The following is an 18437-nucleotide window of genomic DNA, read 5'->3' on the forward strand; positions in this document are numbered from 1 at the left end:
AGGAAGCATAAAACGACCTTGCCTCGTCGCGAATCATGTGCAGCTGTTTTATTGACGAAATTAATTAAGAAAGTAAAAACAGCGCTCGATTGCGAACACACAACAATCAATTGTTGGACAAACTCTATGATCACACTCGGATGGATTAGAGGAGAATCCATATCCATCTGTTAGCCAAAATGGCAAACCTTTGTTGCTAACAGAGTATCTGAGATACAACAAACGTTACCACAGGCAACATGGAGTCACGTTGCGTCTGCCGATAACCCAGCAGCGACTAACTACAAACATGCGAATTATGGTGGAACGGGCCGAAATGGCTCCATACAATCAATTTTACTATCACTAAAGTGATACCAGGGTCCAATGAAGAAATAAAACGCTGTCATCAGACATTAGTTGAGATAAAGAAGACAACAAATACTACACAAAGACAGAGATAAAGTTAGTTATACAGAGGGGATCATGTAAAATTAATTGTTAAACATTCGTGGTACCACCGTACAATTACGAGAATACTCACGTACACCTAGTACGTAGTATGTCTAAAGTATAATCGACAGAACCCTGATTTGTTACATATGAGTTTTAAATTCAACTTTATGCAACACTCTATAACCACAACACAAACTTTTCTATAAGCAGACACGAAAAATTATGCCCAATTAAAGAACAATTTTTACTAAGAAGAATATGATAAATAAAAGGAATTTTACAAAATGTTGCTCGACACAGATTATTTCACTCACGCTCCTTATTGTGTTCCAACTAACGTCTTCGTCAATCGATGAAATGAAAAACATTAAATTTTAATATCACATTTATTACCTTTATATGGCCGCTAGGTATATTGTGATGATTTAGATCTAAATTCATCATTACAAATCATAAAGCGTGTCTCAAATGAATAAATTAGGTAAAGCACCATACACAAGTACACCATTAATTAAAATATTCAATATCTGTGTCAAGAATCTAGTAGGTATTAATAAAATATATCATTCGAAACACCCTGTATAATTCATGACTTCAATGCATTCTTATTTGCAAACAATAATAACAACAATCCAGAAATTTACATTACCGCTTACAACAGACTAGACGTTGTAAATACAATAAAAACAAAAAGTAAACAATAAGCTATAATAAACATTTATTTTGATTAATTATAATATAGTTTATAGTGGAAGCGAAAGTAACTTGATTCAAGTCAGAATTAGGAGATCCCCCGAGTGTAAAGTAATAATTTGTACTTATGTACAAAACAAAACGCGACTATTCTTAAATAGGTATATAAAAATTACATGTGAGTTAATAAGGTAAAAAAATAAAAATCTATCCTCGTTCTCTTTTCGCGTAAAATATTTCTAGCACAAAACCAAATTTTCACATAAAATACAAAAGGGAATGCACTTGAACTGCGGGTGCTATGAAAATAATAATGAAATAAAAAGGCCTCTCTTATATTTACAATAAAATTAAATGGTGGGGTTCGTAAAATATAAATGGTACGTATTCTTTAGTAGCAAGAGCATTCATGTTAAAACACCATTTTTAACAAAAATAACACATCTCTAAATACAGTAAAATTACTAATTAGCACATAGCTGCAAAATTTCAATTAATTTGCTTAGTTTATTTGAACAAATGTGTAAAACAACATGGTCTAACTTTGTGTGTGTAACTACATAACACAATGTTTTACCAATATTTGATATAACTGAACCAGTAACTCTACTGTACATATACCATTTGCTGCAATAGTTCTGGATTGCTACAAATGGGAAATGAAATTGTTTTTAGGATCTAAAGCGCGTATATCTGCTCTTTCAAACAAACCATCGACTCTTGACTTCCATTTCCAATACACCTGTAATTCATTTTTTTTTATTTTCATCGTAGTATTTTCTATAGTTTTATGAAAAAAGTATTTTACTAAAATATACTGGACATAATTATGAACTGTGGTCTTTTTCTTACATTGACATTAAATACAACAATTATTATTTCAATACGTAAATGTAGGACGTCAGTGACACGTCGTCTTGGTAATTCAAAAGCAGATAAAGAGATCAATAATAAAATCTAATAGATTATTAAATTTAAAATTACTGTTAACACGATAAGACATTCATTTGACTAGACCATTCGGTACGTTGTTGACATTAATGTAAGTATTGGAGAAATTCTGAGGTTTCTTCTCGTCTTCTGATGTAAAAGTAATATAAGTGGGATTCGTCACTGCTGCACTGGGTTGCGTATTTCTAGCATTATTCTGTTTCATTTCAAATACTTCGTCAGATTCTTCCTCTATACGCGGACACATGTTCATGTAAGGCGAGCTGCTGCCCTCGTGATCGGATTCCGATCCACTTCTCGGCAGATTGTTTAAAGTCAACATAGGTGTAGACTCTGATCCGTAACTATTCGCCTCAGAAGCTCTCGGGGACAATTTTCGAGCGTCGAAATCGAATTTGGTACCTTGAACGCGTGCGTTGAATACGCTTTGTTTCACTGGGCTCATTGGTAAGTAACCCTCGTCGTCTGAAACATACAAGACGCAACAGCATTAGTTACATAAAAAGTATTAGACGAGTGGACAGCCGTGCAATATTAATTTTCTAAACTCGAAAACACCTAGTTACAGTATTAGTCACACATTTATCAATTCTTTAAAACGTTATTGTTGTTAGTAACATTGAACACCACACAACAGAACACCTAGCCATACCTATATAGTGTACTACGCTATCATCACGCGGACATTTCCATGTGGCCTGATAAACAAAACATTACGACATACCATGAAGCAAACTTTAAAATAGAGTAATTGCACATTGCATGTGCATGTAAGTCTTAAAGAAGACGGACTTAGGTATCTATTACATACATAGTTTACGGGTATAACTTTGTGAGATTTTTCACGTTCAATACTGCTAATATGGACCAACATAACATCGCACCCTTGGTGTAATAAAGCCACATCTGCAATTTGACAACCTTAAAAAATATTCTACAAACGAAATTAATCGGTTGTGCTTAACAAGAGAGTTGTTCAATATTACATAGACATAATTTTGTTTCTTTTTTGTAATATTAAGTGACGGGACGAACAAGTCGTGTGCCTGGTGGTAAGCTACATTCCTGCCCATAACAGTTCCAGTGCCAATCAGAACTTTAAATCACAAAGATCTAAGGGGCACTGTCACTTCGCCTAACACCCTGAGACTTAGGTTGACAAGTCCCGTGTGACTGTAATTTCACCAGCACCACACCACACAAAACTGTAACACAGTAATGCCAACATTACTGCTTGGCAGCAGAAATAGGTAGGATGGCAGTACTTGCCTGGACGAAATCTATCACAAGGAGCTCTACTCCTACTAAAATTTCGTGTAGTTCATATTATTTTTATGTTTGTCATGTGATAAAAACACTTCTTACGATCACACGTGACTTTACTATACCAGAAGTACGAAATGGCGACACCTCTTACTTTATTATCACATTTTACGCACACACGTAACCTATATATATATATATGTATATTTGTAACAATACAATCACTTTATCATCATGTTTGTTATAAAACATGCATATTTGTTCAAATTTTAAAAAATACGTATTGTTTGGTATATTTTGTAGACGTGTTCTGATGTACCTGTGTAGAATATGATATAATAATATAATAAGGATGTCCAAAAACACCTCTTAATTATTTTTGACGTCCTTACGAAATTCCATTCCGATATTATTATATTATAATATATCAATATCTAGTTAATATAGGTATCTATACCTAACCTAGTGAAGTTGATTAATATAACTTGAAAATATGTCATTTGTTTGGGTAATATCGTATTTTTGCCTGGAGTTAACGTTACTTTAGTAGTCTTAAAACAAAGATTTAGTTGGTTTATTGATGTGACTGGACTATGCACGAGATATTACCTATTACAATAATAATTACTTTTTAATAATTAATTATTTTAATAGGTAATAAAAATTACCTATTAAAATAATATATTTAAATAAACAATATACATAAGAACTCTCACCGTGTTGCAAAGGCTGCGGTGCCGTTGGAAAGAAGTTGACATAATCGTTGACGTAATGATGCGGGCTGGGGGTCACGAGGTTATTGTAATCCGGCGCGGAGACCATAGCCAGGTAATCCTCGGTCTCCCGTTTACTGTTCATGTCCACGTACATCGCGTTCAGGTCCACGTAGTGCTAGTGGAAGAAGTATTATACATTTATAAAAAGTGCGTAGTATAACGGAAATAGCATAATGAGTATTACACCGCAACACAACCCTCAGTTACATTGATATATACATAAACTGTCGTTTTTGCACATTGCTTTAAACACTCCTAAACAACCAGACTTAATATTGAATTTCGTTTGTACTTTAGATATGACGTAGGATATACAGAAAGGGTTCATTCCGGTTGCAAACTTTTCGAAATGAGTTCGCGTCTGCGTGATCTGAATTACTAAATACTAAATACAATGATGTTATGTACAAAAGGTAGACGGTAAGCTTGTTTTCTGTTGGTTACTTTAGTCTTCAAGAAATAGTGCTTAACAAATTCGTGTCATTTACACCAAGCTTGTCAAAGATTCGCTGACTTAATTTAGAAACGGTAATTTAAAGAATAATCATACTAAACGTGGTCAATGACTTGCGAAAGTTGAACCTCTAAAGATTGGTGACATAATAATAGTTTGTAGAGTCTAGCTTTAAGCTTCTTGAGTCTGGCTAACGCTTACATTATATCCTCTAAGGGCTAACGAAAGATGAGACTGAGATTTTTTTTAAATCTAGCTGACAACCCCAATATTTATGTCACTGTTTGAAAGTTGGTTGGTTTGTAAGTTGAATTGTACGTACGGCGCACTATAAGTTTCAGGAACGTATAAAAAAATACTATAAATGGTCAGAAATGAATTTATTGTTACTCAAAATATTCTCCGTTAGCGTTAAGGCACGTTTTGGGATCGTAACTATAAATCCATATTTCGCCACCTGTTACTATATCCCACACCAAATTTGACGCCCCTTCGTTGAATCTGGTAAGCATGGCATTGCACCAAGTGACGCGGTCCGTTTTTTGAGCCTCAGTCAAATTGTGTGGTATCTACCGAGAGCGCAGCTTTTTCACACCCAAATGTTCGTTTAGTATTGATTGTATTTGACTCATGCCTATGCCTTAAGCTGCCCGAATCTCATGGTATGTCACATGCCTGTCTGTTTTGTTTTGTCTGATTTATCTACCAATAAAAATAATACCTTGTAAATATGTGGAAGTTAAAATTTTCGGACTTTATTGTTATTAGTTAATTAATTGAAAGCATGTATTTTAATTTATTATGTATCTTATTCATTGACATTTTGTGATTTATTATAAAAACTTATACCTCTGTAAATTTGCTATGCCCTTACAGGGCGTTACATGATACTTGTACAATAACCAACCAACTTAAATTGTATTTTATATGTCTTACTGTAACACGCAAATAAACTATTTGACTTTGACTTTGACTTTTGATCAAATGGCGCACATCATCGATGTTTTTGTTGTTCACAGCAGTAGACGGGCGACCATCACGAAATTCGTCACTGAGATTCACACGACCGCGTTTAAATTCTGCAAACCAGCTATAAATAGTCGTCTTGCATGGTGTTTCATCGCCAAAGCAGGTTGAAACCGAGCGAAGCTCCGCTGAGCTGTTAAATTACAGTTAAAGTCGTAGAAAATCATACTACGAAAATTTTGAAGAGTTAAATCTATAGTGATGTAGACAACCAATTTCTAAAATGACGCCACAATGTAAAAACAAGTGACAGTCAGATGAAATAAACTGTATTCTATAGCCAAAGAGTTTCATTTTCAAATGTAATTACTTTTCAAATATTGTTTATGTAACTGGCCAGTTCCGGAAATTTATAGCGCGCCCTATGTATTATCTGCGATTTTTGTGATTTTCTAATAATATGATGAAGACTTACTATGATTGGTAAATTTAAAGAGAAACAAGTGAAGATACGAATCGTTTTCAAGCAAACTCAAGAATATTTGCGTGAATTTCCGATTTCATTGGTTAGCACAACGCAATAATTTAGATCTTTTCCATGAACTTTGTAAAGTTTTGCTAGTCTTTTTAACAGATGATAAGTTTATTTAATTCTAATATATTTATTCATGGGGAATATGGAACACTATGAGAAAAAAAAGACCTCACATGCTCACAGTTTCAGATTTGTATAGTTTTGATATTAATGCTATCAGAGAACGGTACAGAATTACTTAAGACATAAAAGAAAGTGAATGCAGTTGTTCCGATACATTATTTGAGGTTAATTTTTAAGAGTCTAATTGAGATTGTGATGTGTAAATATAAAATTACAACAAAATGTGTTTATTTTGTCTAAATTATGTCATTATAGAGCCTTCGGGTATAAACCTCCGCCAACAACTTAATTATGAACACATACATGATATGACAGAACAATTCGTGAAATAATTTTATACCCATTGTACTTGCTTCAATATTATTTTTTCCTTCTACACCCGTGATACCATATGAAATTTTCGTTAATTTTCCCGCGTTTTTACAGTCTCATCTTTCGTTAGCCAGACTCTAACATGAAAAATTGCTAGCCTAAGGGTATATATGTTTGTCACTCAAACTTACCCTGGCTCTGACGGATAAGTCATGATAGTTGACATGAAAACCGTATTTGGGACATAGTTTAAAATGAAGTTAATAAAATAAAATTAAATAATAACTGATAAGCGACTCTCGACCTTTACCAGCAAACTGAATTTTTTTATTGCTAATGAAAAAAATTTCACTTTCAATAATGGTCAAATTCCGTGATGAAGATTGTAAATTTGTTTGCTCCGAAAACTTAGAAACGGAATTTCCAAATAACAACGTTTGTGTCTAATGTAGTCAGTTATCTATGTGTAATAGAAATACTTTGCATGTTTCTTTCATTAATTGGGTACAACGACTTTCTGGTCTATGTATTCATCAGGATATTAAGATATAGTAAATTGTAGGACTCACTCGCACGTAAAATTTAGGAGTATATTTTTAATGGAAATTACATAAGTCCTGAATAATTGCCATATAATTCAAAACTGTCATTCGAGCCTAAGCATAACTTTTTTTTATTTAGCGGGACCAACAAGTCGTGCGCCTGGTGGTAAGCGTCACACCTACCCACAATAATTGCAGTGTCACTCAGAGCTTTAAATTACACAGATCTGAGGGGCACTACCCTGAGACTTAAGTTGATAAGTCCCATGTGCCTCTAACTTCACCAGTACCCTACCCTTCAAAACCGAAATCCTCACATTACTGCTTGGTGGCAGAAACTGTGCCAACTAGACTCACAGCCTGTACACACTCCGACAGACTCGAATTGACATTTTTTAATTTGAGACACGACTTTTTCATCTATAGACAGGCATGTTATTATTATACTTACATTTCTGACATGGTCTTCGAGAAACGAACCAAGAGTCTCTTGCAGCTTAGTAAAGGAAGGTCGTGCCGTTGGCTTCTGGTTCCAGCAGCTCTTCATCACGTCATACAACTTATCGTCCGCATAAACAGGTTTTTCCAGGCGATTCCTAAACATATAACATGTGTCAATCAGCAAGTAACTAAGAATAGAGATTTTATCTATATGTAACGTGAATCAAGTTGCCAGCTCATTCATCCTCGTTCCGGTAGACTATGAAATAAGATGTAGAAATATATTTAATAAAAACGTACCCTTCCGAGAGCCACTGCAATAAACTAGGCGGACTAATGTTCGGGTATGGTGTCTTGGCTAACGAAAAGAGCTCCCAGAGTACGATACCGAAGGACCAGACATCCGACTGTGTCGAGAAGATCCTGTCGGTCATGCATTCGATGGCCAGCCATTTCACTGGTAGTGGACTCTGAAATACAATAACATCCACATTTGCGTCAATCAACTAGATTTTATTATCGACACGTCAAACAAGTCGTGCGTTTGGTGGTCAGCGACACGCTTACCTATAACAGTTACTGTGCCACTCAGAGTTTTATACCGCAAATTTTAAAGAACACTGCTACTGTACCTGTCACCCCGGAGATATAATAATGTAATTTCACCAACACCTTTATTTACCCTTCAAAATCTCAACGCAGCAATGCTCACATTAATACTTGGCGGCAGAAATAGATAACGTGGCGGTATTTCTCTAGACGAACTCTTTCACAAGGAGCACTACTGCTACTAATTATGTGGTGTCTGTTAAGAGTGATGCGTTTTGATTATTTGATACACAACTATTTGGTGCATCTAAAAGATCTTTCCTACGTAGGTTGCAACTTTTGTTTTAGGTAGATTTGTTTCCAAGATTAACGTATCCAATTAGTACAGAAAGTCTTCTCCTATTTCTTGGTAACCCATTAAACTATACTTTCGCTAACCTCTATATTATCGCATTTGCAAAGTTACTGGAAACGTTTCCTTACAATTAGTCATTTACAGCTAAAGCAAGAGATATATTAGTAATCCAAGCAAATGAAATTCCAAAAGCCTAGAAAATATTTCGAAACATTATGAATATTACCCATTTAATAGGTCAAAGTTCGTCTATGTTAATTTCGAATCCATATTAATAGCACGAGCCAGTCCCATATAATATTCATGGCATAGAGCTATCGGTCTTGCAACATTATAACTTACATTTTCCTTCTTTTGGTACTCATCGTTCTTGTAAATGCTTCTGGCTAAGCCAAAGTCGCAGATTTTTACGACATTGTCGTCGGCTAACAGTATGTTTCGTGCTGCCAAGTCCCCGTGTAACACCTGAAAGATGATTTCAAAGTAGGCATTATGTCAAATAGTCCACAAACGTAATATTCAGCTATTAATTATGTTTTGAAATAAATATACGCGATTAAGAGTGGTTACACACGGCGACTTTAGCGCGCGTTCATGAAACGCGCGATTGCATCGCTACACCTGCGATTTATAGATTGCATCTATGCAAACGAGCGACTGCATCGATACAGTCGCTTATGGTTAATAATTATGTACGAAAAATCAGTATAGGTTCATGCACAATATTTTGTTTTGTTAATTGTAAATTTAAAAGTGAAATTAATAAATACATTAAATAAATAGATTAGTTAATTAATTTAAAACGTGCATCGACTTTACAACACGTTTGTATCGCGTTTGCATCACGTTTGCATCGCATTTGCATCGCTACTAAAAGTCGCGTGGGTGTGTAAAGGTAGACCATTAGCGAATACATCGCTACTGCATCGCGTTGGCATCGCTGCTAAAAATCGCCGTGTGTAACCGCTCTTAGATCCAAAAATTGCTTCGTGTTCCCGTATGTAACAATCGCGAAAACGTAAGAACTCAATTTTATTTTATAGTACCTACTATAAATATACATATGTTTACCTTTCTGCTAGCAAGATACTCCATGCCCCTTGCAATTTGGAAGGCCCAAGCAAGCAAGTCGCGTGAGCACAGCGGTCTTGGACTCCTCCCATCGAAGCTGTAGTCGCTCTCGTAGTTCGACCGCCATTCCGGCTGAACATACCCGCTCTCTGATACTGAAGCAGAGACGAATGAAATGAAACTTTACTGCAGTGTTCAAATGAACTATAGTTTGCTGTATTATAATAAAATAGATTTGCATTCTGTCGTACAATAAATTAAATCATGAAGTTACATCATCATGATTAAGTTAATTTCATGCAATTGGGTTATTTTACATTAGAAAACTGCAAATACCTAAAAACACTTTAATTTTTAAAAGACGTATATTCTACAGTAAAGTTAGTCTACTGTTATTACCAATAACAATAAATATGAATAAAAAGAAAATAAGTTGCCTTACAAAGACTACATTAAAACTAGCTTTTTATTGTAGGTAGTAGAATGACAAAAATAGAAATGCATAACAAATCTAAGAAACTGGCTTCTAGAATAGATTATATTCTTCATTCCTCTAATGTCTTCTTAAACCAATCACGAACAAATATAGCATAATATAACATATAAGTGTCTCCATGTAAACAGAAAACTAGGAATATGACAGGTCGTGGAAGTGTTGAGTTCGTTAAGTTAGTTAGGTCGTGATTAGGTCAATGATCGTGATGGTTTTAATTAGAATCATAAATTTCGAGATAACCATAAGTTAAATAAAATAATAAATAATAATAATAATTACGCACACACTCTACATAGCCCCGCACTAGGAAAATCTTGTTTCTCGAGTGCCATGGACACGCATACACCACCGCAAATTACACCCAAACTCAAAAGAGGAATAAATGTAGGTCATAGAAATATTTTTCCTGGCCCGGGAATCGAACCTGGGACCTCTGCTTGGCAGTCCGGCATAATAAAATGAGGACTGGCAGTTATATTTATTTATGGGTATAAGTGTGAGCGTGTTTATGAAGGGTGTATAATAATAATAATAATAATAATATTTATTTATTTTCACTCACAAAACCAGCTTAAGAGCTTGTTATATCTATGGGGCATAATACAATTTTATGATATCAAGCCGCTTAAATGTCTGGCACCCGTGATAGGGTTGAAAAGCCTGTATTACTGGTCACCAGACTCTCACCCCTCGAACAAGAAAAACCATTTTACAAATGTAATTAGCTCAATTTGAAAAGTTTATTATACGTATAAATGCAATATACTTACATATTAAATTAAACTTAAAGATTTATGCGTGAGATGTATGTGTAAGGGGTGTGTGACAAAGACATGTAATGATTGTGTATCCTAGTGTGTAGGTGACAAGTACATATGTATTTGTTTCACGTGCAGTTTACGGGAGAGGTATAATAAGTTCCTAAGCAGAATTATGAGAGTGTGTTAGTAGAGTGACCTTTGCAAGAATTTTTCTAGGGGGGAATATTGTTAGGGAGGTAATTAACTTCTTATAAAGATAATTTCCCAGGAAACTGAAAAACAGAAATGTCTGTGAGACAAACTAGTGTAGAATGGGTTGTAGGAGCACACAGTTCATTTTCTTCATCTTGTAGCCAAGATTGAAGGATCTTAAGGAAGTTGGGTGTGATTTCTAAATATCACTGAAAGAATAAAGAGCTGACGTACTGTAAGAACCTTCCATAATTTATAGAGCTCGTCTGTCGGAAACAAGAAAAGTAGAAAAGAAGAAACTTGGAGAACAGCCCTTTGGGCACGCTCAAATTTAATCATATGGTTTTAGGTGCACCGCCGCATGAGGAAATCCTAAAATGGATTGGCATAAATCAAAATAAACTGATCTAAGGACAATGCGGTCGGCAAAATATCGAAGCGTTTTAAATGTTTATCAATTTTCGAGTCCTAGCAGTTACCATTTCAATGTGATTCTGAAAACTTAATGCATGGGCATTTCTCAAGCTGCTGGCACGAGCAGATTGCAAAAGAATGGTTCTCTCAAAGATATTGGACACGGCAGAAAAATAGATAATTGTCTAAATATAATGGATTATTTCAAGAGCTAAACCAAAAATATATAAAAATAGACAAATCGGTGACACATGAATAGCGCTGAAAAATGAAATAGTTACAAACATTCAGAACTTAAAAGGTACGAATAAACGGCAATATTTTAATCATTTATATATCTGAAAGCACGGTTAGAATACCGAAATGAATTTAAAATTAATTTTCAGCATGTTCATCAGAGCTGACGCAATAAAAGTCTTGAGTAAACTAAAATACCTTGTTATTGAATTGAATAGAATATTAAAAGAAACTTTAAAGTTAAAAGTAAATAACCACGTGTGTACCCATTATATTTACAAGGAAGGAAGCACAGAACTAAAATTGTTCCACAAACTTACGTTTGCAGCTGAGAAATATAGTTGCTGTGATTGGTTTAGTTCCATATTTTTCAATCTACCCTAACTCTGTAAGTTAGTTCTATATTAATACTGCCATGTTTGTGTAGTAATTAGATCGTATTTCCAATGTAAATAAACTCATAGTGTTGAGTTGTCATAGAATATAGTCGCTCCTTTTGTCTAAATATGGCGTGAGGTTATTTTCCTTGGAGTGCGGTATAATTTGAATACGAACTAATATACTGTCTTAACTTGCATGGTAAGGCTGGAATTAAAATGACATTGATAAAGCTGAATGAAGAACAGACAATGTAAAAGGTCAATCGAGGCAGTCAACGCAATAGTCGAGTAAGTCCATGCAATGCATACAGAAGATAAGGGATTTAAAATTATTTAAATATAATTAAACCGTAAAAATATAAAAACCATATATCATTTTTTTATTACGTGAAAATAGCATCCAAACAATGATTATGTACTTTAATATCATTTATAATAACATTCTAGAAATGTAAATTAAAAGTGAGTTACACCACTTTTGCATTGATATTCAATTTATAATTTAAAATCAGTGAAATTGAGTATGTGATACAAGCCTAAATGAATTGTAATAATTATAATAATTGTCTACATATAATGGATTATTTCAAGAGTTAAACCAAAAATATATAAAAAATTAATTAATTAATTAATTATTATTTATTTTTTAATTACTTTGTCACACCATAATTACTCTTGCAATGATACAAAATATATATAAAAAAACTATAAAATTAATGATTTTAGTGATACACATTGGATAAAAAAAACTGCTATAACTCAAAATGCAACTCCCTTCTATAATCACTCTTGCAAAGATGTTATTTTGTAATACCAATTCGTTCTACGATACTGCGCAATAACCACAATTGATTGTAAGTACTAAATTGCTGCGACATTATATCATGACGTGTATGTACACATATAAACCATTTATTAAAATTATAGGTAGTTTAAAGTACTTTAAGAGTCTGACTTTAATTGAACAATGTATTAAAGTCAGCGAAAAAACAAATGACGCTATTCTTCCGAAATCTCATTACTAAGCTGAGATGTAGAAAACGAACTTTGACTTAGACAAAGCAAAAATGGCGAGATAAGCAAGTATTTCTTATTTACAAAACTAACTTTGCCTAAGTTTAAGGGCGCGTTCCATTACGTCGTGACGATAGATAGTCGTGCAGTTTAAAGTGTCGTAGCTTGTATATTTAAATGAAGTTGTTCACGCATAGAACAACACGATTAACTGGCCTTCACGACTTTTTTGAAGTTACGACGACAGACTATTGTGACAATGGGAAGAGCTAGAACGACAGTCGCCCAACGACAAATAAAACGTTACAACATAGTGGGAACGCGTCTTAAGAAGAAATGACGAAGTAAACATAAAGTTTTATTTCATTTCTTGCTCAAACTTGGTCAGCCGTAAGAAAAGATTTTGAAACGATTTAGATTGTCAATAAAAGTGTTGATAAATAATATAGATAAATAAAATAAATTAACTAAAACTGCGGTATTAAGGTTGATTACTATTTATTTAAAATTAATTAAATAAAGCACGACTTACTAGATGCGACATAAAAGTTAATTTCACGTTATAATAAAAAGAAACATCGTAAAATGAATGTGAAAATTCAATAAGAAAATAAGTATATGAGTGACTGTAATCAAATGCAAAAGCCTAGCATTGTGACGACGTGAGACGTGAGTAAAATTAGTACTCAAGACATTTAAGAATCAAAAAGCCATAAAGTATTATTCAAGTTATGTTACCTTTTACCAACTCCACTTGCTTGTTATGATTATCTGTTAAACAATTACAAATTAATTCTATGCATTTTCGTTAAAACCTTCCTATGTGTAATCTATGTGTAAATCAGGAAGAACGATTAGCTGGTATTGACCATTATCGCAGTTACATTTATAGCTACGCCGAAATACCAGACGTATATAACCAGAAATAGAGACGAAATAAGGGCTATCCATCCCTGGTAACTCATTAGGCAAATGGGCCTTATATCACTTTTAAATATCAACTGGCGTTCACAAATTAGGAAGCTGAAATAGTACAGCGCGAACAACTGACCTGTATGTACGTCTCCGTATATTCCTACAATATTCTGTATTTATTGTAATGAAGATAATGTCTCAAACATTGGGGAACAGTTCCATTCGATGGTGTGGGAAAAACAGCAAAACATCTGATTACAAACGAAATCACATTTAATCGGCAATTGAATATTAAATATGTATTTTTTCAATTTAGGTCTATAATAGCAAAGCTCAAGTTAAAGTGGTCGCTTTGAAGTGAAACAATTGACAACACCCATCAATTGTTTCGAATTCAGACTGGCCAAGAGGAGCTCAGTTGTCATCGTAAAGATTTGGCAGAATAGTTTTCAAACAAATTAAATGACATTTCGCTTCTATTTCTGGTAATATACTCGATGCTATAGGGATACATTACAGTTAGGATGAAATTAGTTCCCGTACCATAATGCTGGCACCAAGCAACGTCATACCTAACATAATCGTAGATAGTTTTTTATAGTGCTCATTATTACCTTTTCGGCAGGATCTGTTGGTAGTAGCTGTGTTCAAAAAAGTATGGTCTGTGTCCTGAGTGTGATTCGAACCGAAGTAGTCCGAATGATTTCTGTAAACGTAAACCAAATTCTTACCAGACAAAGCCATCGAAATGCTATTTAAGCAAACTCAATCTTATTCCTTGAATTGTAAAAGACACATAAAAACGAAAACCTGAAATAACCCAATATAACTCATTTATTAAATTGAAAGTGATTCAGCATGGTTCAGCAAAATATATCAAATAATTTCCTACATGAGAGTTATACAGGTACGCAAAATTCGTAGAAAAATTTAATTTGAATTTAGAGCCGATTTTATCACAAAAACGTTTCTCACCCGCTGTTCCCACTGCTACAGGAAAAACCTCTGTTGACTTTACCGACAGTTTTCTCAGAGTTCTCGTTCAACTGATCTACAAAGACCTCGCGATGTTTCTGAAGATAGTTGTGTATGTTCCCAAATTTGCAGTACTCGACTATCACGATCAGCTCGCCTGCAAATATAGACATGATTTCATGTTTAATACGCTATAAACGCACATATAATGTCATATACCGTATCATATCTGTACACAAAACAACACAAGTACGTCTCCATTATACTTGTTAAAAAAATAAAGAAGAATGTTACTTATGCAACATTTATTAACAAGCCAGACACTGTTTTTCATAAAGGAATTCGTTGTTGGAATGATAAAGAGTTACAAAAATGCAAAAAAAAAGGCCATATTCAGTCAACAGCGTGTTATGTTCTGTAATTATATTTGATTGAAACACGTCACAAATAATACGAGATAATTAATCAAAATATGTCAAGTAATACTCGATGAGTCACACTCGTAAGGCCCGTCTACTCGGTCAAGGTCCATCACACAGAAACTTGTAAACATGTAAACGGGTGTAAATAGCTTGCACAAGTTGACTCGCGATGAATGTGTTTTTAAAAAAATGTCAACAGCTTTAGCGTTCAAGATCGACTTGTTATGAAAATCGCCCTAGATGTGTGGAGCTCCTTATTGATTTGTTATACCTAAATTTGTCAAATTATTATTTTTCTTTAAGCAATTTGTCACTATAATTACTTATAAAATAAAAAAAGATCAAAGAATCTTTCCTCAAGTAATGTCTATTTACTTATAACTTTCTCAAAGAAAAATAGGGCAAATGTTCAATTTTACAATTAGCAGTGGCCAGCATTTGTTAACGCACACAGTTTTTAATGGCAATAATAATAAAATACAGAAATAGAGTTGACAAAGTACTTAAGAATGTGTCCTAGGTACTGAGTAGAACGGTTCATAATGTTGACCGTAGTCATTAGTTAGACAGGATCATTTTTATAGGACAATGTGGTGGCTATAAAATTTATTGAAATGGAAATAGCATTTTATATTGAATAGGGAAGACATTACTGTACGGGTAATTTTCAGGTTAGTTTTCTGTACCTAATTTCGGTGGCATGAAATATGAAACAATACCATAGAAATTATATAAAGAAACCATACCTGAAAATTGCCCATCCAGAATTATATTCCGTTATTTGTGTAGCTATAAGTCGTAACTTACGTTTTCCAACGTTCTTGGTACACGCGCCCAACAAATTGACGATATTGATGTGTTTTCCCAAATGTACCATAATCTTCAGCTCAGAAGCGAGCGCCTTTATATACATGTTGTCAGCTGTCTTCTTCACCATCTTCACAGCGACTGTGGTGGTCTCCTCAGCGTTGATAATGCCTCTTGCTTCAGCTTTATATACGACACCGAATGCTCCGGCTCCTAATTGCTTACCTATGAAATTGTGACAAGTTATTGAAGCAAGTAAATATTCGTGTGAAGCAAGAACCAACAGCTAAACAAATCTAATCGTCATATCAATATTTTCACTAGATCTATGTATTGTTGTTCTCTTATCACGCCGTTTTAATGAATAGAGCTGTTAAAGTATGTAGTTATTGTATTTAAAACGATTAAACTCTAGTATCTTTATCAATGCATTATACTTCTATAGCCGACTTGCTCTAGCATGCGTGGTGATTATGACAAACAATTATTTTTGTGAAAAATTACTCATTGCTATCTATTTTTAAGATACCTATCGGGACAAACTAGTCATGCACTTGATTTTAAGCGACACGCTTGTCCATATCAGTTGTAGTGCCACTCAGAGCTTTAAATCGCAAAGATGTGAGGGACCCTGTCACTCTAAGACTTAAATTGGCAAGTCTCATATGCCTGTCATTTCATCAGCACCTTTACCCTTCAAAACTGGAACACAGTAATGCTGCTGTACTTCTCACGTTATTACTGTTTGGTGGCAATAATAGGTAAGGTGGCATTACCTGAACGAACTCTTTCACAAGGGAACTCTACTGCTGTTAAAATTTTACGCATTATGTGTAAAACTTACCTAAAACTAGTTTATCTGAGGGAAATTCAAACTTATCGTCGTAGGGCAAAAGTTCAGCTTGCTCATCAATACCCAAGTCTGGATTAATAGACTTCTTGACTCCTTCCTTGAAGTACAAAAGTCCAGCCGCAGCTAGTTCCTTTCGGAATTGCTTCTCTTTCTTTATCTTCCATGTGAGATACGCTACTAATAGGATGAGTAAGAAAAATATCACTCCTATCACTATTAGATACGTTGTTTTATTTGTAAATTTTTCTGAAATAAAATTTTATAATGATACTTTTTATAAAAAAGCGCTCTAATCTTTCAAAAATGCGAATAAATATTTATCTACATTTACTGCATTTTTACGCATTTCAGTTGCAAAAGCGTATCATTTACCATTTACAGCTAGTGTATAAAATTTGCTGCGCATTTCACCGTTGCTTAGTACTCTACATTCGTATTTTCCTGCAAGTTCTTCACTCATTGATGCAATTTTAAGTGTTGAAGTCAATGTACTCTTAGTAGGACGATTATCAATTATCATTAACTTTTCGTCTGGTATCAATCTTTCTTGATCCTGGAATTAATTAAAAATAAACATTATGCTAAATTAAGTCATAATTACGTCATTCACTGAACGCTCTATAGGATCGCTACCCTATGGTGCATTTCATCAGGTGCCATATTTCCTTATACAAAACGACTAAGCAAGACAGGCTAAGACTGATCAAACTAACTTGTACTTTGACTAAGCTTAAATAGTGAGATCAGCAAGTTTTTCGTATTAACAATCCAAACCCAAGAAATTAAATTAAATTTTAGTTTAACTTTTAATTGGTTGAATTTAGGCAAAGTTCGTTTTGTAAATACGAAAAACTTGCTTGACCCGCCATTTTTGCTTAGTAGAAGTCATAGTTTGTTTTATAACTTTCAGCCTTAGACTCAACAAACATAAGTGTGACCTACCTTATACCATTCTATGTGAGGAGGCGGAATAGCAGTTGCATTGCAAGAGAAGTTGAATAATTGAAATGGAAATACTTCTTCCACTTGCTCTTGTGGTTCTTCAATTGCAGGTGGCTGAAGCGCTACAATATACACATTTTTTCAAACTTATGATTCTATACATATACAAGTTACTAACGTAATAAGTTGTTGTTTATAACGTTAGTAATACAATCCTGCGAGGTTGTTGGTATTTTACAAATATCCTATATACTAAAAGAATCAAGATAGCGCAGTACACACGATAAAAGTGTAGACTTCGAAACAATTCGCTAAAAACTAAAAAGAAACATGCCATTATATATGGATTCTGTACCCACCTACTCAATCAAATCGATGTCAATCGGCAGACTGAAAATCCTTTTAATTCAGTTTACCATTGATACAAAGCGGTATTACTTATTACTTATAATTTGTAGATTCATAGTTAGCGCAAGAAAATACATAGTCGGTTGATGTTTAACGCCATCTAGTATTAATACTGATTCTTTTGTTAGTTGTAGCTATGATTATTTTCCTCTTTC

The 18437-nt window shown here is 34.1% G+C and overlaps 1 protein-coding gene across 6 annotated transcripts in view; it reads right to left on the reverse strand.

The window, feature by feature from the left end:
- Positions 1-926: 926 nt before the first annotated feature.
- The window catches only part of LOC113235118 (vascular endothelial growth factor receptor 1), a 45480-nt gene continuing 27969 nt past the window's right edge, over positions 927-18437 (reverse strand). The window contains exons 12-25 of one of the 6 annotated variants that reach the window (XM_026470699.1): positions 17875-17996; positions 17305-17485; positions 16924-17178; positions 16080-16304; positions 14851-15007; positions 14490-14581; positions 13699-13731; positions 9467-9621; positions 8738-8860; positions 7792-7961; positions 7502-7646; positions 4059-4233; positions 2732-2777; positions 2405-2544 (exon numbers count right to left, since the gene is read on the reverse strand). In XM_026470699.1, coding sequence (XP_026326484.1) covers positions 2755-2777; positions 4059-4233; positions 7502-7646; positions 7792-7961; positions 8738-8860; positions 9467-9621; positions 13699-13731; positions 14490-14581; positions 14851-15007; positions 16080-16304; positions 16924-17178; positions 17305-17485; positions 17875-17996 — 1856 coding nt within the window. In that variant the 3' untranslated portion in view covers positions 2405-2544; positions 2732-2754. Of the gene's footprint in view, positions 2545-2731; positions 2778-3837; positions 3963-4026; positions 4234-7501; positions 7647-7791; positions 7962-8737; positions 8861-9466; positions 9622-13698; positions 13732-14489; positions 14582-14850; positions 15008-16079; positions 16305-16923; positions 17179-17304; positions 17486-17874; positions 17997-18437 lie in introns of those variants that run through there. The other 5 variants (XM_026470695.1, XM_026470696.1, XM_026470700.1 and 2 more) reach the window with 5 other exon arrangements.

The sequence above is a fragment of the Hyposmocoma kahamanoa genome, unplaced genomic scaffold, assembly GCF_003589595.1.
Source record: "Hyposmocoma kahamanoa isolate Upper Pololo Valley unplaced genomic scaffold, ASM358959v1 87, whole genome shotgun sequence".
Classification (NCBI taxonomy): domain Eukaryota; kingdom Metazoa; phylum Arthropoda; class Insecta; order Lepidoptera; family Cosmopterigidae; genus Hyposmocoma; species Hyposmocoma kahamanoa.